Source organism: Galendromus occidentalis, unplaced genomic scaffold (genome assembly GCF_000255335.2).
Source record: "Galendromus occidentalis unplaced genomic scaffold, Mocc_1.1 scf7180000076403, whole genome shotgun sequence".
NCBI lineage: Eukaryota > Metazoa > Arthropoda > Arachnida > Mesostigmata > Phytoseiidae > Galendromus > Galendromus occidentalis.
This window is the reverse complement of record NW_003804392.1, coordinates 1-16,466: the sequence shown is the minus strand read 5'-3', so window position 1 is coordinate 16,466 and position 16,466 is coordinate 1. Positions and strand designations below refer to the sequence as shown.

The 16,466-nt window shown below is 53.9% G+C and overlaps 3 protein-coding genes across 3 annotated transcripts; all 3 read left to right on the top strand.

The window, feature by feature from the left end:
* The first annotated feature begins 81 nt into the window (after positions 1 to 81).
* Positions 82 to 5,500, top strand: T3dh (Type III alcohol dehydrogenase). Its single transcript, XM_018641965.1, has 8 exons — positions 82 to 209; positions 2,297 to 2,426; positions 2,610 to 2,764; positions 3,140 to 3,336; positions 3,475 to 3,811; positions 3,999 to 4,276; positions 4,942 to 5,102; positions 5,283 to 5,500. The coding sequence occupies exons 1-8, from the start codon at positions 163 to 165 to the stop codon at positions 5,364 to 5,366; spliced, it is 1,389 nt and encodes a 462-aa protein (XP_018497481.1). The 5' UTR covers positions 82 to 162; the 3' UTR covers positions 5,367 to 5,500.
* Positions 241 to 1,245, top strand: LOC114828586 (beta-1,3-galactosyltransferase brn). Its single transcript, XM_029113209.1, has one exon. It carries the CDS (start codon positions 241 to 243, stop codon positions 1,243 to 1,245), a length of 1,005 nt encoding a protein of 334 aa, XP_028969042.1.
* Positions 5,501 to 14,103: 8,603 nt separating the features above from the next.
* On the top strand, positions 14,104 to 16,333 carry LOC108865188 (uncharacterized; the record flags this gene model as incomplete). The annotated part of the gene is made up of 1 exon (XM_018641964.1): positions 14,104 to 16,333. A coding segment is annotated over exon 1 (2,230 nt), but the record flags the coding sequence as incomplete, so codon positions are not given.
* Between the last annotated feature and the right edge of the window lie 133 nt (positions 16,334 to 16,466).

Genomic DNA, 16,466 nt, shown 5'->3' with positions numbered 1-16,466 from the left:
TCTCTGAGATGTTCTCTCCGCTCCGAAGGTTCTCTCTCCACTCCATCCTATTGTTTACCGAGTAGAAGAAGACTTTCCAAGATAGCAGACGGCCGACGGCGAACAGTAGTCGCTCTATCCTGCTCCAGTTCGCGCTAGTGGTTTCCTGTTCATTCTTCCGCGATGTCTCGACGAACCTTGGATCTGATGCGGGCCATGGCGGGCGTGCAGTAAGTGTCTGTGTGTGCGGCTCAGCGAGCAATGGGTTACGACCGTCTGGCACACTCGTTGGGCCCTCCAAAGATGGGTCCCAGACAGCTGCGGCGGCTGGCCGCTCTTCTAGCCATGTTCGTGTTTTCAGTTGTAGCTTTGGATCAATTCGGCATCTTCCTTAAACTCGGAGAAACATTTTCTCTCGATCCCGGGTACGACTATCCGATGCGAGGGGATCAGTTCGATGATATGCTTCCCGTGAACCACATCTACGACTCGCTCGAGTATCGGATCCACAACAACACTAGCTGCAAGAATGATTTCCGCTTGACAATCTTCGTGAAAAGCGCGCTAGCCCACCGCAGTAGACGCAATGTCATCCGACGGACCTGGGGCAAGAAGAGGTTCAGCAACACGAATATGGCCACCTTCTTCATGATCGCTCGCGGCTCCGAAGAGAGTGATCTGGTCGTGGAGAACGAGAAACACAAAGACATAATCCAGGTGGATTTCATCGACGCCTACTACAACAACACGCTGAAAACGATGGCGTCGATGCGTTGGGCGAGTCAATTCTGCCGCAAAACTCAGTATTTCCTGTTCATCGATGACGACTATTATCTTTCCGTGAAGAATTTGCTCCGCTATATCGACGTGTTTGAAGCCGAATCCGGTGGAGCTCTATACGCGGGGGAGCTGTTCCCGAACGCGGCTCCCATGCGACATCGTTTCTCGAAGTGGTTCATCTCGTTGAGGGACTACGCTTTCTCTCGATATCCGCCCTACATCACAGCTGGAGCGATCCTACTGAATCAAGAAGCTCTGCAGAAGGTGTATACGGCATCGAAATTCACTCGACACTTCAAATTCGATGATATTTTCGTCGGGATCTGCGCTAGGAAAGCTCGCGTTCAGCCGACGCACAGCGAGTTCATTCAGATGTGGCCTCAGTATGGAAACCTGAATCTCAGAGATGTGATAGCCGCTCACGGCTTCGTGGATTCCGCCCTCGAAGAACTATGGAACGAGGCGTACAAGAACAAATACGCTTGAGCCGAATCTCGACCGTTTTAGCCACGGCCAGCTCCGTCCTCGATTCTCTCGTCGGTGGAAGACCAAACTCATGGGCATTTGTCTTCGCTTGTGGAATCTGCCAAATGTTCAAGTCTCTACATTCAACGATTTCGGATATTCGACTGCTTCGGAGATATCCTGTGATCCTTTCACCTTCGTTTACGATGCTTATTATCTACCTATATATCTATCAGGTCTAGAGATAATGTGTTCGCTGCTGATGGTGGATACAGCTGGATAAGATGATACGTTGATTTCTCGTCTCGTCCACGCCACGATACTACCGCAGCATGAGTAGGCGTCTTTTCTTCCCTCCAAATTACATACTCATTGTTGTTGTCACGACGACGGGGTCATCTATGAAATCAAACGCCTCGTCATCTTGATTCCGATCCAAGCCGAGACTTGAAGATGGGTCCGGACGGAGAATTGTGATTGGCGTGAGCGAGCTCTCAGAAGGTGACCTCCGGTCAATTATCATCGACGAAGCTCACGTCTCGCAGACAGAATCTCCACTGATAGATTGTCGTTTGCCGGTCGAATCAGCCGCGGACAAATATATGTATTTGTGTAATTTTAGTTCAGAGAACAGTCGAATCGAAGGCTTTCACTTCGAGAGCTTCCCCTGCCCACCCCATTTTTATACGTGCATAGGATGGAGAACAGAACAAATATGTATATCATTGTAATATAATCAATGTTTTTACGAAGGATTCCGTTCATTAGCTTAGGAGTCAATAAAGGGGGAGTGTTAGTGCTCAGACATGAGTCGATATGGAGGAAGTATGTTTTTCCTGTGAGGACCCGGCGTCGAGTCTGCACCGTTCACGTCTTCTGCACTCTCAGCACCTTCTGCATGCACCTCTTGGCACAGTTTGAGCTCGTACCCCCGCGATTATTTGACACGCAACGATTCTCTCATTTTACTTTCCGAGTTGACCAAAAATTTTTGGGGCAGCGAGCCCCGCGATTTTCGCTAACAGATTTGCCCTGCCTCGCTTGCATGACATAAAGAAAAACGTTTTTACAGGAAACGATGCCCAGCCCACCAGGCAACGCCAATGAGCACAGGATCGTGTTCTCACGCGAAGGAATACGCTTTCGAAATGGCATGTTCTAACATCCGATACGGACCGGGAGTAACACAGGAGCTTGGCCAGGTACACAGAACCCATCCATGATGCTTCGAGGCAGATATGATATTTACGCTCGGACCACCGGCATATGCTCCTCGAATGGTCCTCCGGGAGTCTTTCCCACCTGTGACAAGCATATCGTTTGTCAAGCACGGTCAGACTGCAAACGAGCGCGCGTAATGACAAACGAATCCCCGCATCCCATAGGACCTCGCAAATATGAACGCGAAAAACGTTTGCGTCATCACAGATAAGAATCTCGAGAAGCTTCCGCCGATGAAAGCAGCGCTCGATTCGCTCCATGCGAACAAGATCACCTACCAGCTCTTCAGCGATGTCTCAGTCGAGCCCACTGATCACAGGTATCACAGCTATATCTGCTAATTAGTCCCCTCCCGGGTCCGCTCCGTCGGATCCCGAGAACGTCTTCCGACTACCCCAGACCAGTGTCATAGCGAGGTCCGCCGAGCTGGTGTTTCTCCTCTGTGGAGCCACACATAATGGGAGCTATTCTCCCGACTTGATGTCGATCTTGAGACTACCTCCGGTAGAATCGACAACGTTAGGCCTTGCCGTCGGATAGGCAGGTCAAAAAATCATCAGATCGAGGATTATTCGAGCAGCATTTCGGGAATGAGCTGATACTCCTGGGAGGTCTTCGACCGATCACCTCAAAAAGTCTGGGGATAATTGAGTGGATATCTTCCTCATTGCGTAACTTCCTTCCGTATCTCTAGTATTCGAAAAGCCATTGACTTCGCTCGGAAAGGACAGTTTGACGTTTTCGTGGCTGTCGGTGGCGGCTCGGTGATCGATACAGCCAAGGCCGCGAATCTCTATCTGAGCCATCCCGAGGCAGAATTTCTCGATTTTGTCAACGCGCCGATCGGCAAAGGCAAACCCGTGCGCAACACTCTGAAACCCCTGATCGCAGGTGAGCTCTCGATCATGCGCCGCGTCAATTCGGAACGTGGGCGCCAATCCATGCTCAGGATTCTCAGAAAGGCCTGAACCCGAGCTCCTGCAGATTTCCAATAATCGTGTTCTACCCCGTGCGACGCTTCTTTTTCAGTCCCGACGACAGCTGGAACGGGCAGTGAAACTACCGGCGTGGCCATCTTCGACTACGAGCCCCTGAAAGCCAAGACAGGGATAGCGAATCGAGCTCTGAAACCCACCCTGGCCATCGTGGATCCGCTGCACGTCAAGCACATGCCAGAGAGAGTTGCAGCTCACTCGGGTTTCGATGTACTGTGTCACGCTCTGGAGTCGTTCACCGCCATCCCGTTCAACGAGAGGGGACCGAAGCCAGCGGATCCGATTCTACGACCGGCATATCAGGGAAGCAATCCAATCAGCGACGTATGGGCGAGACATGCTTTCGCATTGCTGAGGAAATTCTTCAAAAGGTTAGTCAATCTATTTCCGTACCGTGTCACCTACTCGTGACATTTTCTCATATCATGTCGAGTTCGTCCTCACCATCGGGTCCGACTTCGGGCAGAATAATTTAAGTGCAGACGGAGAGATATTTCTAGACGGAATGATCGGCGCGAGTGAGACATCGAGAACCACACTAAATATTTTTTGCTCCAGGAACGTTTTCGACTGCGAGGACTTCGAAGCTCGGTCCGCGATGCATCTCGCGAGTTGCTACGCTGGTATCGGATTTGGTAACGCCGGCGTTCATCTCTGCCACGGAATGTCGTATCCGATCTCGGGATTAGTGAAGAAGTTCGTGGCTAAGGACTACGAGTCCTCGGAAAAACCTATCATCCCACACGGTCTCGCTGTCGTCATGACATCTCCTGCTGTGTTCAGCTTCACTGCGCCAGCCTGTCCGGATCGACACATCGAGGCTGTCCAACTATTGGGTTCGTTCGCATTATCTCTTCAATCCTTTCTCTATCGCCCCTGTTTGATTCGGGACGTTCGGCGAGCATGATCGATGCCGCCGTTGGACTACGCTCTATGTTTCGAGAGACTGTATCGTCCCTGGAAACTTCGGCTCTCACGAGCATCCATTCTATGCTTTATTAGAGTGGTCCCCGAACCTTCGTGGAACCTTCCTTAGTCCTCCCCACACACGTGGAACCCTTGCAGCTCATTCACATTCGGATAATATGTTTGAAAAACTTCCCACTGGACGGAGATAAGTCCTACAGGACTCGGGCCTACCGGCCTCCACACACACATACTCGGGCCTACACACACACACTCCTACCCGTTTATGGGATGGAGGAAAATGACGGGATGTCAAGGCTTGAACAATAATAATCGGAGCCAAAATCAAGCAATGAAACCTATGGCAACGGCTAAAATTGTCGATGGAATCCTGAGGTTCCACAGAGATCCGAGCTTGGAACCCTAGATCTCCATGGAGCCTTTTCGGGAACCACCACTCTATTACGTATATTGAGTTTCCCCGGGGTGACGAATCCAGAATTCGAACTCATAGGACGCAGAACCGGGAACCCACCGCGTATCTCACCGCTCCCGGGTAGCTCACAAGCTCTTATAAAATAAGAAGCTCTTCCAGGCGGACGAGACACCAGGAATATCAAGGCGGCCGATGCGGGAGCAGTTTTGGCGGATGTTCTGCGTGAATATATGAGCCAGATGAAAATTGAGAATGGTCTCTCGGCCTTGGGCTACGGGAAGGCGGACGTTGATGACCTTGTGAAAGGAACTTTACCTCAGGTAAGAGGATCTTGGGTTCCAATCAGTGCTCATGAGCGCCTTCAACTTACCCATGTAGCGTTCTCTCATGGGACAAGCGCCGACATCCGCGGGATCCCCTCGCGAACTGATGTTTTTTTCTCTGCATGAGTTATACGAACCAGGGGATTCCAGCGCAATCAATCAACTCCTCTTTCTTAGGAACGTGTCACCAAACTTGCCCCCAGAAGTCACGTGGAGCGGGACTTGGCAAATATTTTCGAGAATTCGATGACTGTGTACTGATGGAGGATTTACCCCATGCTCCCTCCTCGCGAAACGTCACAATGGTTTAAGAACAGCGGACCATAATCCGATATATTGACAACTGTGAATTTATGGATCTGCGCAATAAATATGACAGGAGAAAAGATCAGAACCGATGAGCCTCCTCGTGCGATAATCACGGCAAAATCTCTGACCGAGAGAGTCAATCTTCCGGGAAAGTTTTTTGTCGGGAAACACAAACTGGTCGAAACAACAAATGGAATGCGGGTGCGGCTCCCCGGGAGCTGCAGATCTCTGGACCGGAGGCTCGGGGGGAGGATACAAGCGATCACTAGGGATTGTCGAGCAGCGCTAGGGTTGATGCTGGCAGGTTTCGATACCAATAACACCACAAGGGAGGGAGCCGCCCGGAAGCAATCAATCGACAATGCAGTCAAGAAGGGACTCTTCCGTTCATATCGCTCCCACGAAATCCGTATCGATGATTCCATTCACCGCGGGCGATCGAGCAGGAGAGCATAACTCGCTCGCCGCGAGCATGCTCCCAAGAAGGCTCACCGTTCGAGGGAAATCCTCAGTAGTTCGCTTCACAGCTCTTCGCCAAGAAGACGAGGGAATGGTGATACTACTGGAACCGGAACCAAAGAACAAGGATTCCTGAAACTCTTGAATAAGTCTGGCACAGGTACCAGGACTCTCAAACGTGTTGGGACCTTTTGCTGCCAGCCGGGACCACCCGTCCATGTTTCGATTATCCCTGTCGAGGGAATATGCTCTCCGCCGACTCCAACGGGGCAGGGACGCCGATTCGGAGCGGGGGCGACGTAAAACAACATGAATAGCAGCAAACACACGGCGATTGAATTAGCATAGTATTGAATGCGGCAGCGAGGCGTAGTATCACGCCCAAATGGAACCGCTCCGGGAGATTGCGTGTATTTCGCACCACGAAGTTGTCGTCGAACTTGAGATTCCCGCGGGGCCAGAGCGCAAACTCCGAGCCTCAGCACCCGTAGCGGAGAGCGATCGGGCTGAGGCGGAACGAGTGCACTTTTTGAACTAAATGTTTGAGTCTTTTCTCCGTAAGCGTCCAAGGAACTTGCCGATCACGGGGAGCAAATGAATGGAACATTCGGCGTATCACACCGCTTCATAAAAGAAATGAAACTGGGTTTCCTCCAAGCACCCTCGCACCATGAAGTCACCGTGAAGGCAGCGGGATGAGGACACGGACATGAGATGTGAATGTCCTCTAATAGAAATCCGAATGCATTGAAGACGGTGAACCGAGGGATGCGGGACCAGTCAGATTGTTTCATTTCGATTGGAGATGGCGAACCATCGGTCAGCTCCGAGAAGCAGGATGACTCCGCTACCGATTCTTCCCAGAAGGCTCGGGGTCGCTGCTCCCGTGGATCTATCGAGTGGGATTGGTTCTCGAACCATACCGCGAACAAGTTGTAGCTCCGATCGCTCCTTGTCGCATCATTCAAATGCTTCGAAATAGAGCCGACGCCGACAGTGAGTTCCTAGGAGTTTCAATTCCTTTTTCGCCTGCCGTCACCTCATACCGAAGCCGACTGACGCCCGCTAGCTCCAGATATCTCGTCTTAAACCGGAAAGACAGGCCGTGTTCCCAGGACACGACGGATCCAGGTCCACAGCTACTCAAGTCTTTTTATTGCCCTCACCTCGATGAGCTCCAGAAAATTCCCACAGCACTCTGACACTAGAGAGAGAGAGAGAGTAGCCTGCATATTCCTCGACATAATAGTGGATGAACTCATTGAAATAGGTGAGCCCTCCAGAAATCGATCCTTGAGAAGCTTCATACTTCCGTTCCTCTCAATAGTCCACATCGATATGATTCCCCCGATTCATACGCGTCGTTTTCGACTCCGGGAAAAGGTCGATTAGATCATTAACAGCAACGACCACCCAAGTACGAGTCTTAGGTCTTAAACCTAGCTGAATGGGATGCGAGGAGCTTAATCGTCTTCCAGAAGAATAATGGAGCCGTTATCCTTGAGTCAACTGGGCTAGAGCCGAGATGAAGATTCTAGGAATTTCCTCCCTTCTGACGGACGAGCGCGGCGTTGAAACAAATCATCGCTGTTGCTGGCGTATTTAAAGCATAATTCTTTCGAGATTCAGTGTCGAGAGAAAACGATGTATGTGAACCTTTATATCACCGCGGACGGGATCTTCTCCGAGGATGGCCAGAAGCTAACCCCGACGGCAACCATCTATCCGGAGCAGTATCCAGTGGCAATTCAATCTCCCGATGCCGAAGCCATCGAGGATAAGCCCGTGCTATCGGGGGGCGGCGCCTATTCTGCCGAAAATTTCGAGACTCACGAGAGTATCGAGGCTCCGGTCGAGGCCCCGTTCGAGCATCAAGCTCCGGATGCCACTCCCCACCACGAAATTGTACTACCGCAGGTCCTGAGAGGAGGAGCTTTCCTAGGATATGGATTTCCCGACATCTACTACGATCCATTCGGATTGTGCAGCGTCTTCGGGGGCACGAACGAGATGAGGGGAGGCACTGGCCCTCAAGACCCGTACGGCGGCTACGGGATGCCGAACTTCCTCCAGATCAATTGCGACCCGAACGCTCCAGGTGCTCAACAACCAGGCGTCCAAGTGTTCATGATCGATGCTCAGGGCAATCTCGTTCCCGCCTCTGGGATGGAGCAACAGCCGGAGGTTGAGCAGCCGCCCCCAGATCCTTTCGGAGGACTTCAGATCGAAATCGATGGAGTTCCGATCGACCTCAACGCAGCTATGCAGCAGCAAGCCGGTGGACAGTTCGGAGGACCGCCGGAATCCGCGCCGCCGGGACCACCATCTTCCCCTCCCCCGCCGCCGATGCCGGCAGCACCTGCGCCCCCGCCCCCGCCACCTCAGGAGGCACCAGCTCCCCCGCGAGCAGTCCGCCCGGCCGCTCCTCCACCAGCTCCAGCACCTCCAAAGGCACCTGCACGTGCCGCTCCTCGCCCACCGGCACCTGCGGCGCCCGGTGCTAAAGGTACGGGACCCTCGAAAGCTGCTGCTCCGACCCAGAAGATGACGAAGAAGGGTGGCACAGCTCCCGCTAGCAAAGCTGCCCCGAGACCCAAAGGCGCAAAATGAGTTATGATTTAAAACGAATAGGAAGAGGAGTAATCGAATGATGTTCGTTTCTTTTTCATTCCAAATCAGCTGCAGCCGTCGATGCAGGATTTTCGGTTCGTTTTTCATTCTGACTGAGTCATGAATTTCCGGCCTTGGGAACACAGCTCTTCGCCTCCGCTAAGCTCCTTGATCGTCTCGATCTACCTCTTTGCGAACGCATAGAATGAGGGTCCTAGCTCGTAGCTAGAACTAGGAGGTCGGGAGGACATCGCTCAGCACTTGGCGTGCCAAACGTCTCTATACGAGAGACGACGCCGACGCCACACGAGCCGGAGTCAACACGGCACTGATCTTCGAGCACGACGATAGTCCGACCTTGAGAATCAGGATCTGGCCCTATTTCACCTGCTCGGGAGCGACATCCTAGACTCCGGAATCCCGGATGGCACGCGCGCAGCCTAAGGCAAAGAACTTCGACAGTAGGAGGCAGAATTTCGCGGAGGAAGAAGAGGTCACAAGCCAAGTCATATCTTCTTCTCGATCTCTTCGGTCGAAAAGAATCGAGCGATGCGTGGAGAAATTCCGGTTTCGCTGGAAGTTTCTTGAGTCGAAATGGGGAAGGGGTTCCCATTTCGAGACCGTCAGCAGACTTTCGGGTTTCTCTCTAGAGCTCGGGGATGCTGGAAAGAGCCCGGGAGTCTTTTCGTCTTTTGATATCCCAGAGGCACATGAGAGAACAAAAGAGATTCAGCCGGAGCTGTGAAGGTCTTCCGGGAATAATCCCGGCTTTTCCTTCTCATGTCAAATGAAAGAGGAACACATTAGACATATTAAACAGTTCGTGACAGGAATTCGGATCCTGGTGTTCTCTGCAGCTCGCTCCACGATCATAGACGAAGCTGTCCACAGATCTTCTCCTTTCGCCACGAGAGTCTTTTGTATTCCGAGAGCGGAACTGAACGCACGGCACACACGTCTTCCGATAGCTTTCCGCCGGGTCCATTTCCTGTCGGCGCGGTGGAAACGAGTTCGAGAGGAGAGAGCGTCGGGAAGATACCTAGTGAGAGAGAGAGACAGAATAGAAACGTTCCGACCGGGTCTCGGCAATGAATTGAGTCGCGCTTTATCATCGAGGGAACTATTCCCGACAATGGGATCTCAATGGTTCAGGGAAGCTGTCACGGGAGGAGGACGATCGATTCTGAGATATAACTCTCGAACACATCGGCTGTCAGCGAGCTCGAGGGAATTCCGCGTGGTCGATTAGTGTTTTGCCGAGATACTAGTGACTTTCGTGGTAGGCCGCTAGATTTGTCTGAAAGTTTCTTCCGACCCGACACGCCACACCCGGAACTGGATTCGGCGCCAAGGGTCCTCCCCTTTTTCATTCTCAGTCATAGTGACCTAGTCGAGGTTAGATCATTCCTTGCATTCGGACACGGAGCCGGATAGGTGCAACGAGCCCCGGACGCTCATAAAAGCAGCGGAGTCGAATTATGTATTGACATCGAGACCGGTGGAGCCGATCGGCAAGTAAGTAGATTCCAATAGACAAGTCCTGGTGCATCGTCGCTGTGTAAGTCTCAATCGAATCCTGGGGAACGAAAATTGCTCCGAGAAGCTCCCTGCTCGGAATCGCGGCTAATAATAATCGGTCGCGTGCTCCAGAAAAAAATGCTTCGTTAGCCCACTGGGCAGCCCGGTTTCGCCGAGGCCCGAGGAGAGCAGGTCAACGTGAGGACACCAACAGAGGTTCAGGCCGTGAGTCGAAAGAGAGGATTTTCTGGAGAGACTTTCCCGTTTAAGACCCCAGAAACTCCGGAGGCTCAGAAACTGCACATATGGTTCTGGACGATGATTCAAACCCATACAGCTCAGTCGATGAAGCGGGTACATCGGCCCATCGAGTGGTCCGGACTCACATTACCAGAATGATGACGCGTCGGGTCTCGAGACTGACCAGGAGCCAGGAAGAGCCAGAGACAGGGCTTAGCCGATCATCGTTCGGTCGAGGAAGCGGGCTCTACCGAGTACGATTCCAGGCGCGGCTGTATGTTCTAGCTTCACACCTCAGGATAAATCGCCGATATCTGTTGTGATTGAGAATCGGCAGCTCATCTAAACTCCCGATTGACAAAAACGATGTCTTCGACTCACGAGGACTCATCGGAGGTGACGTACGCCCAGAAGAACACCGATGATGGCTCCTCGTCTGATCAACAAAATCTACGGCTTTCACATCGTCCCGATGGGGTTGACGTCATGGCCGAGCGGAGTCGGAGGCGACTCTCTCCGACGGACGCCTCCGTTGGTGCTATGCCTAGCGAGTTCCAGGTCTCGACAGGAGGCCGTTCCTCGACGGGAGGAATTACCCCAGACTTTCATCACAGCGTCGGGAGCGAGATTGGAAGGGCAGACGCAGCGCTGCATCTCAGAAAATCCGGTACCTCAGAAAATGACCAATACAGAACCCCTGCCGCAATTCGCACGAGCGAACCTCTCAGAGGTGGCAGAAAAGGACAGCCCCCATCGAAAGAAACTGCAAACGACGCGGCTCCACAGCCGCGATTCCGTCCCCCGCCGCCTCCGTTGCTCCCCCTCTTTTTCGAGCTCCCCGACCTGGCGCTACCAGTGGCTGAGCAACGGATAATCGATTTGATTGACCACGAACACCATCAGGGATTCCGGGGATTGATACAACGACAAATCAGAATGCTCCCGAGGCGGGAACGCTCCGATGATCGCCGGGTCATCTCTCGGAAGCGCGATCGCGGCGGCATACGGCGGCGCGGAAGCGCCCGAGACCGCGAGTTTGTCCGGAGCCGCGACCGCGAGAGTGTCCGAGGCCGCGATCGCGAGAGTTTCCGGGGCCGCGACCGCGGGAGCGTTCGAGACCGCGGGGGTTCTCGAGGTCGCAATCGTGGGAACGTGCACGCCTGCGTCAGCAAACGAGGGTCCCGTCAGGGATCCTTCCGGGAGCCGAGTCGGACGAGCGTTCGAGACTCCAGAGGGCCGGGCCTTCGAAGGGCCAAGCAAGCAAGCGCTCGGAGTGCCAAGCGGGAGAGCATTCGAAGGGTCGGGCAGAAGAGCGATCGCGGGCCAGGCCGCTCGAGCTTTCGGAAATCGACCCGGAAGAGCACTGGGATGCTATCCGGGAAAGCATCAAGGGGTCCATTCGGTAGAGCAGACGCAAAAAGGCCTCTTGTCGCGAGAAAGAGACTACTGGCACTGAGACAAGCATTTGCACCGAGAGAACCACCGGCACCCGCTGAACCACAAGAACCACCTGTACAACAGGAACCACCTGCACCCCAAGACCAACCCGCACCCCAAGACCAAGCCGCACCCCAAGACCAAGCCGCACCGCAAGAGACACCTGCACCACAGGGAACCCAAATGGGTCAGGCAGGAGGGCCGACTCGAGGACCCCCACCTATACTACGTTTCAGAAGGAGACCGAGACCTTGGTTGAGAGATAGAGAGACTTGGGAACGATCTCTGCAGTACTGGGCCAACCCTCAAGCGCAACTTCCGGCGCCACCTCCGAAAGAAGCGCCCCAGATACCGCCCGATGATCAAGGAAAACCTACCGGACCGCTGCACAGGCTTCCTATTAAAGAAGTTGTCGCGTATCTAGCCCGGATCAGCAAGCCGCTAAGAAGAGCTCCAAGGGCGCACGAGCCAGCCGGAAGCAGGTCTCCCGGCTCCAGGCCGCCGTCCGGACCTTCGGGAACGCGAAGCGGAGATCAACAAGGAGTTCATCGAGAACGCTCTTTACCAAAAGGATCAGTGCCAACGAATCTTAAGGCAGAGTTGCCGAAGCCCACGCCGACGAGCAAATCATCGAGAACGAAGCCCTCAGATAGAGGAAGAGAGAGAAGCCAGGACTCTTCCCCTCTGAGCGATGCTCTCGTGAGGCTGCTGCAGAGTGAGGGCGTGAAGGTGCCCCAATTGAGCGGGCAACCCTCCTCGAGGAGGGCCGGAAGACAGCCTCCGGGCCAGCCAAGGGGACAGCCTCGAATACCTCCTCGGCAGGCCGTGCCACCGAGAAGTTCACCGAGTGTTCAACCGCGAGAACCTGGACCATCTTCGCCCCAGAGGCCTAGGTGGCGTTAGCCAACACGATTCCGTGAGGGACTTAAAATCGACGGGGGGATCTGATGTTCCAACTCCAGAAGTGAAGAATCGCGAAACGAGATTGAAGGGGGAGAGGAATAAACAAAATTTGCGGATTCTGAGCAAACGAAGCTTGAACTCTCGAAATATGTTGTAGTCTTTTCTCTTTCGCCACACTTTCGCGATAAACTTTCGAAACCGAATCCCGCTCGAGGCAGGGCGGAACGACAGCCGATTTGAGAGGAGGCTCGGTGGAAACGGAGTCAGAGGAGCGGGGCTCACATCCCGATGATTGGTGGGCTGAAAATTCGAATGCTCCGGGAAATCCCTCTGGAACACCGTCGGACCTGGAGGTTTCAGAAGACCCCGTTTTGCAGCGCACAAGACGCGACGTTCAGACGCCCCGGTCGAAGCGATACGTGATATGTTTGGCTTGCATTCTTACCGGTAGCGTCTCTTTTCGGAACGGCGCTCCCCTCCGGTTGCAGTTCTTCCGAAAGGTCTGACAGTTCGAGTTACGGAGAATTATGGAGTCGGCGGTTTCCGTCGTATGTGATGAAAATCCACTCGACCTAAGCTTGAACTAGACAGGCGATCGGTGATCACCGATAAGACAATCGAGAACCTTATGATCGACGAGACTCCGCCTGATGGGCCAGATCCATCTGTGAGCAACCGGATCGGTCATCAAGAACTGCTTTACCCTTAGGGAATATATCCAATGTCAATTAGTGACAGTTTATAGAATGAGAAAGCTCCACCGGAGAGCTCTCAACTTTTGTTTCTTCTCCACAAACAGTCAGATTTTATTCATTCCCCCCCTCAGCTCGCTCATAGAATCTACCTTCGCTCCACGAGCTCCTCCTTGGGTGCTGTCGTCATCCTCGTCGACGTTGGCCGGGCGCTTCGGGTGCTGCTTTGGGTGGCACTCCAGGCGCATTCTTGGGGGGCATGGGTCGTAGAGGTGCTCCCGCTTTTCCGACGATCGGTCCGTTCTGTCGCGCTCCCGCTGGCGCCCCAGCTTTTCCGACGATCGGTCCGTTCTGTCGCGCTTCCGCTGGCGCCCCAGCTTTTCCGACGATCGGTCCGTTCTGTCGCGCTCCCGCTGGCGCCACAGCTTTTCCGACGATCGGTCCGTTCTGTCGCGCTTCCGCTGGCGCCCCAGCTTCACCGCTTGGCGGTCCCCGTCGCTGAGCCGCTGGATTCAGGTTGACAGGGACTCTGTCAAGAATGTTCATAATTTAAACCTCGCGCGCGTTCCGATCCCATGGATAGCAGACAAAACTAAGAATAAAACAAGTTCGTACAGCGCGGTCTCGCGTAGAGCACATGCCTCGTGATTTCACCAAAAAATCACCTGTTCCCTCATTCAAAACTCAGGCTGTAGAGTTCCACGGCAGACAATCTGTTCCGTCCGATCACAACAAACAAGTTACAACATGGTGCCGTAGGCCAGGATTGTGAACTCGTCTTCGTGGAAAGTCCGACTGGGAAACGACATCTCATCCAAACGATCACCGAGATGGCCGAAGAGGAAGCAAGAAAACGGCAACTCAAGACCCTAAGAACGAAAAGAACAGTTCGACGCAATCGAGCTCGAGCTGATCTCGACAGCGTCACGAATCTTCATTCGGAGAACCCCGAGTTCCGGGCCGACAAGCGACCCGAGGAGCTCTTGATCGTCATGACACAGCACATTGAGAATACTCGTGAGTTCGATCGCGAGATTCTGGCGCTTCTCACGCCTGAGGAAATCGAAGCCGATGTGACGGCCAGTGAGGAATTCAACGTCGAAATCGATGACGGCATTGCGGCTATTAGGGCGATCATCTCCAAGCAGTCACAGGGGGAATCCCCGACGGTGCCGCAAGAGTTCCAGCAGGGCGAGCTCGCCACCTTCTACGGAACCCCCGAGGCCACACGACAGGTGCGTTTCAGACCGACCCATAATTCGACGATGAGTGTTCCCCGTCACGTTCGTGAAGCTGAAGGGGAAAACGACGTACCACGACGGCAGCCCCCGCACGCGGTGCCGACTGCACCGACGACGCGTTTGGCCCGCGAATTGGACATCTCGCCGGAAGTCTTTTCGGGTGATCGGCTCAAGTTTCGAGCGTTCATCACTCAGTTTTCGTGTTTCGTTGCGAAAAGACCGGATGCCTCACCCGTCGAGAAATTGATGGTCCTGAGAAAATACGTGTCTGGTGCGCCCGGAAAGATCGTCCATGCGCTCGAGCTTACAGACTCAAATTACCAGGTCGCGCTCGATGCGCTCCACCAGAACTACGCTCGCACCGAGAATGACAAACAAAGAATTCTATCAGAGCTTCGGAATCTACCCCGAGTTCACCGCTACAGCGATCTCCCGGCGCTGCGAAATCTTCTAACCCTTCTCCAGACTAATATCGCGACCCTCGCATCGAATGGAATCCCTCTGGACGATTTTGCGCTGTCCCTCAAATCAGCCATCGACGCCGCGATACCGACTCGTCTTCGACAAGAGTACAAGGATTCCCGTCGTCTTGAGAAGAGACTCCTCTCTCTCTCAAGTAGCAGTCGAGAGAGCTCAATGACAACCGAGGAGCAGACGTCAACAACAGTTCTCAACAATAACAGCGAGAATGACGTCGGCTCTGTATCAGCTGAGGCGGCATCGGATATTCGAAACCTCATTGAATTTCTTCGCGAGCGCGTTCGCGACTGGGAAGACAATCAGTACCTGGACGAGCGCGTCCCTCCAATCATAGGTGAGGCTCCCGAGCGCCAATCCCATACAAAAGACATTCGACGTCGCGCAAGAAGCACAATCGCCGCTGTCGTGCCAAAATCGAACGTGTCAGCTGGTGCGCGCTTCCGTCCGAAACCCTGCCTGTTCTGCCGATCGGCTGAACACAACACATCACGGTGCGACGCAGGCCTTTCTCTTGCTAAGAGGAAGGAGATACTGGAACTCCAGCGTCGCTGTGAGCGGTGTTTCCGAACACAACATGCCAATTCGGACGAGTGTCGCGGCCCGAGGGCCCCGTGCTCGAAGTGCTCATCCCGACAGCATTACTCGTCGATGCATCCCGACGCATCTGTGTCTGCCATCGCGCACTCTGGGAGTGAGGCGAACGCATTCACTGCGGCTGCTGTGGACAGAACGGTGGGTGGCCTTAGCGCCGACACGGGTGCCCTCCTACTGACGGCATCGGCGTATGTGATAAATTGTGGAGTGAAGATACCCGTCCGAATCTTCTTGGACCCAGGCAGCACGCTCACAGTGGTTTTGCCATCTCTGCGTGCCATGCTGCGGGAGGCGCCCGTGGGAGTGAGCAGCCTTACCATCCAGACATTCTCGTCGACGTTGGCGACTAGGGAAGCTCCCCTGTACAATATACGAATCGTTAGCGTGAAGGGAGGACCGCCGATCGAAATCTTCGCACATGAATACCAGTTCGGGGTCAACCCACAGAACACTTGCTCCCAGTCAGTGTCGCGGGCTCTTGCTGAGTTCGACCGTGCCAAGCCGCTGGCTGATCGAAGTTACCTCGGAGAGTGGGCCTGTATGCAACCAGCCCTCCTCGTGGGCATGAATCAGATGCACAAGATAATGGAACGCGAGCCGCCGGAGCTCCTCGTGGATGACATCCTGGCTCATCCATCGCGGTTGGGATGGATAATCGGTGGATCCTTTCCTATCGACCAAGGTCATGTGAAAGGAAAGGTCACTGCAACTCATATCGTCTGCTGTGCTGCCGCACTCTCGTCTCGTCAGTCGTCGACGGGAACAGCGGCGGCGAAGGCGTTAGAGACGCTTTGGAGCCTTGAAGCTGTTGGAATCACAGATCCTCCTTCGAATTCGCAATTGTCCGCGGATGAAGAGGAGGCACTCCTCCAATTCAA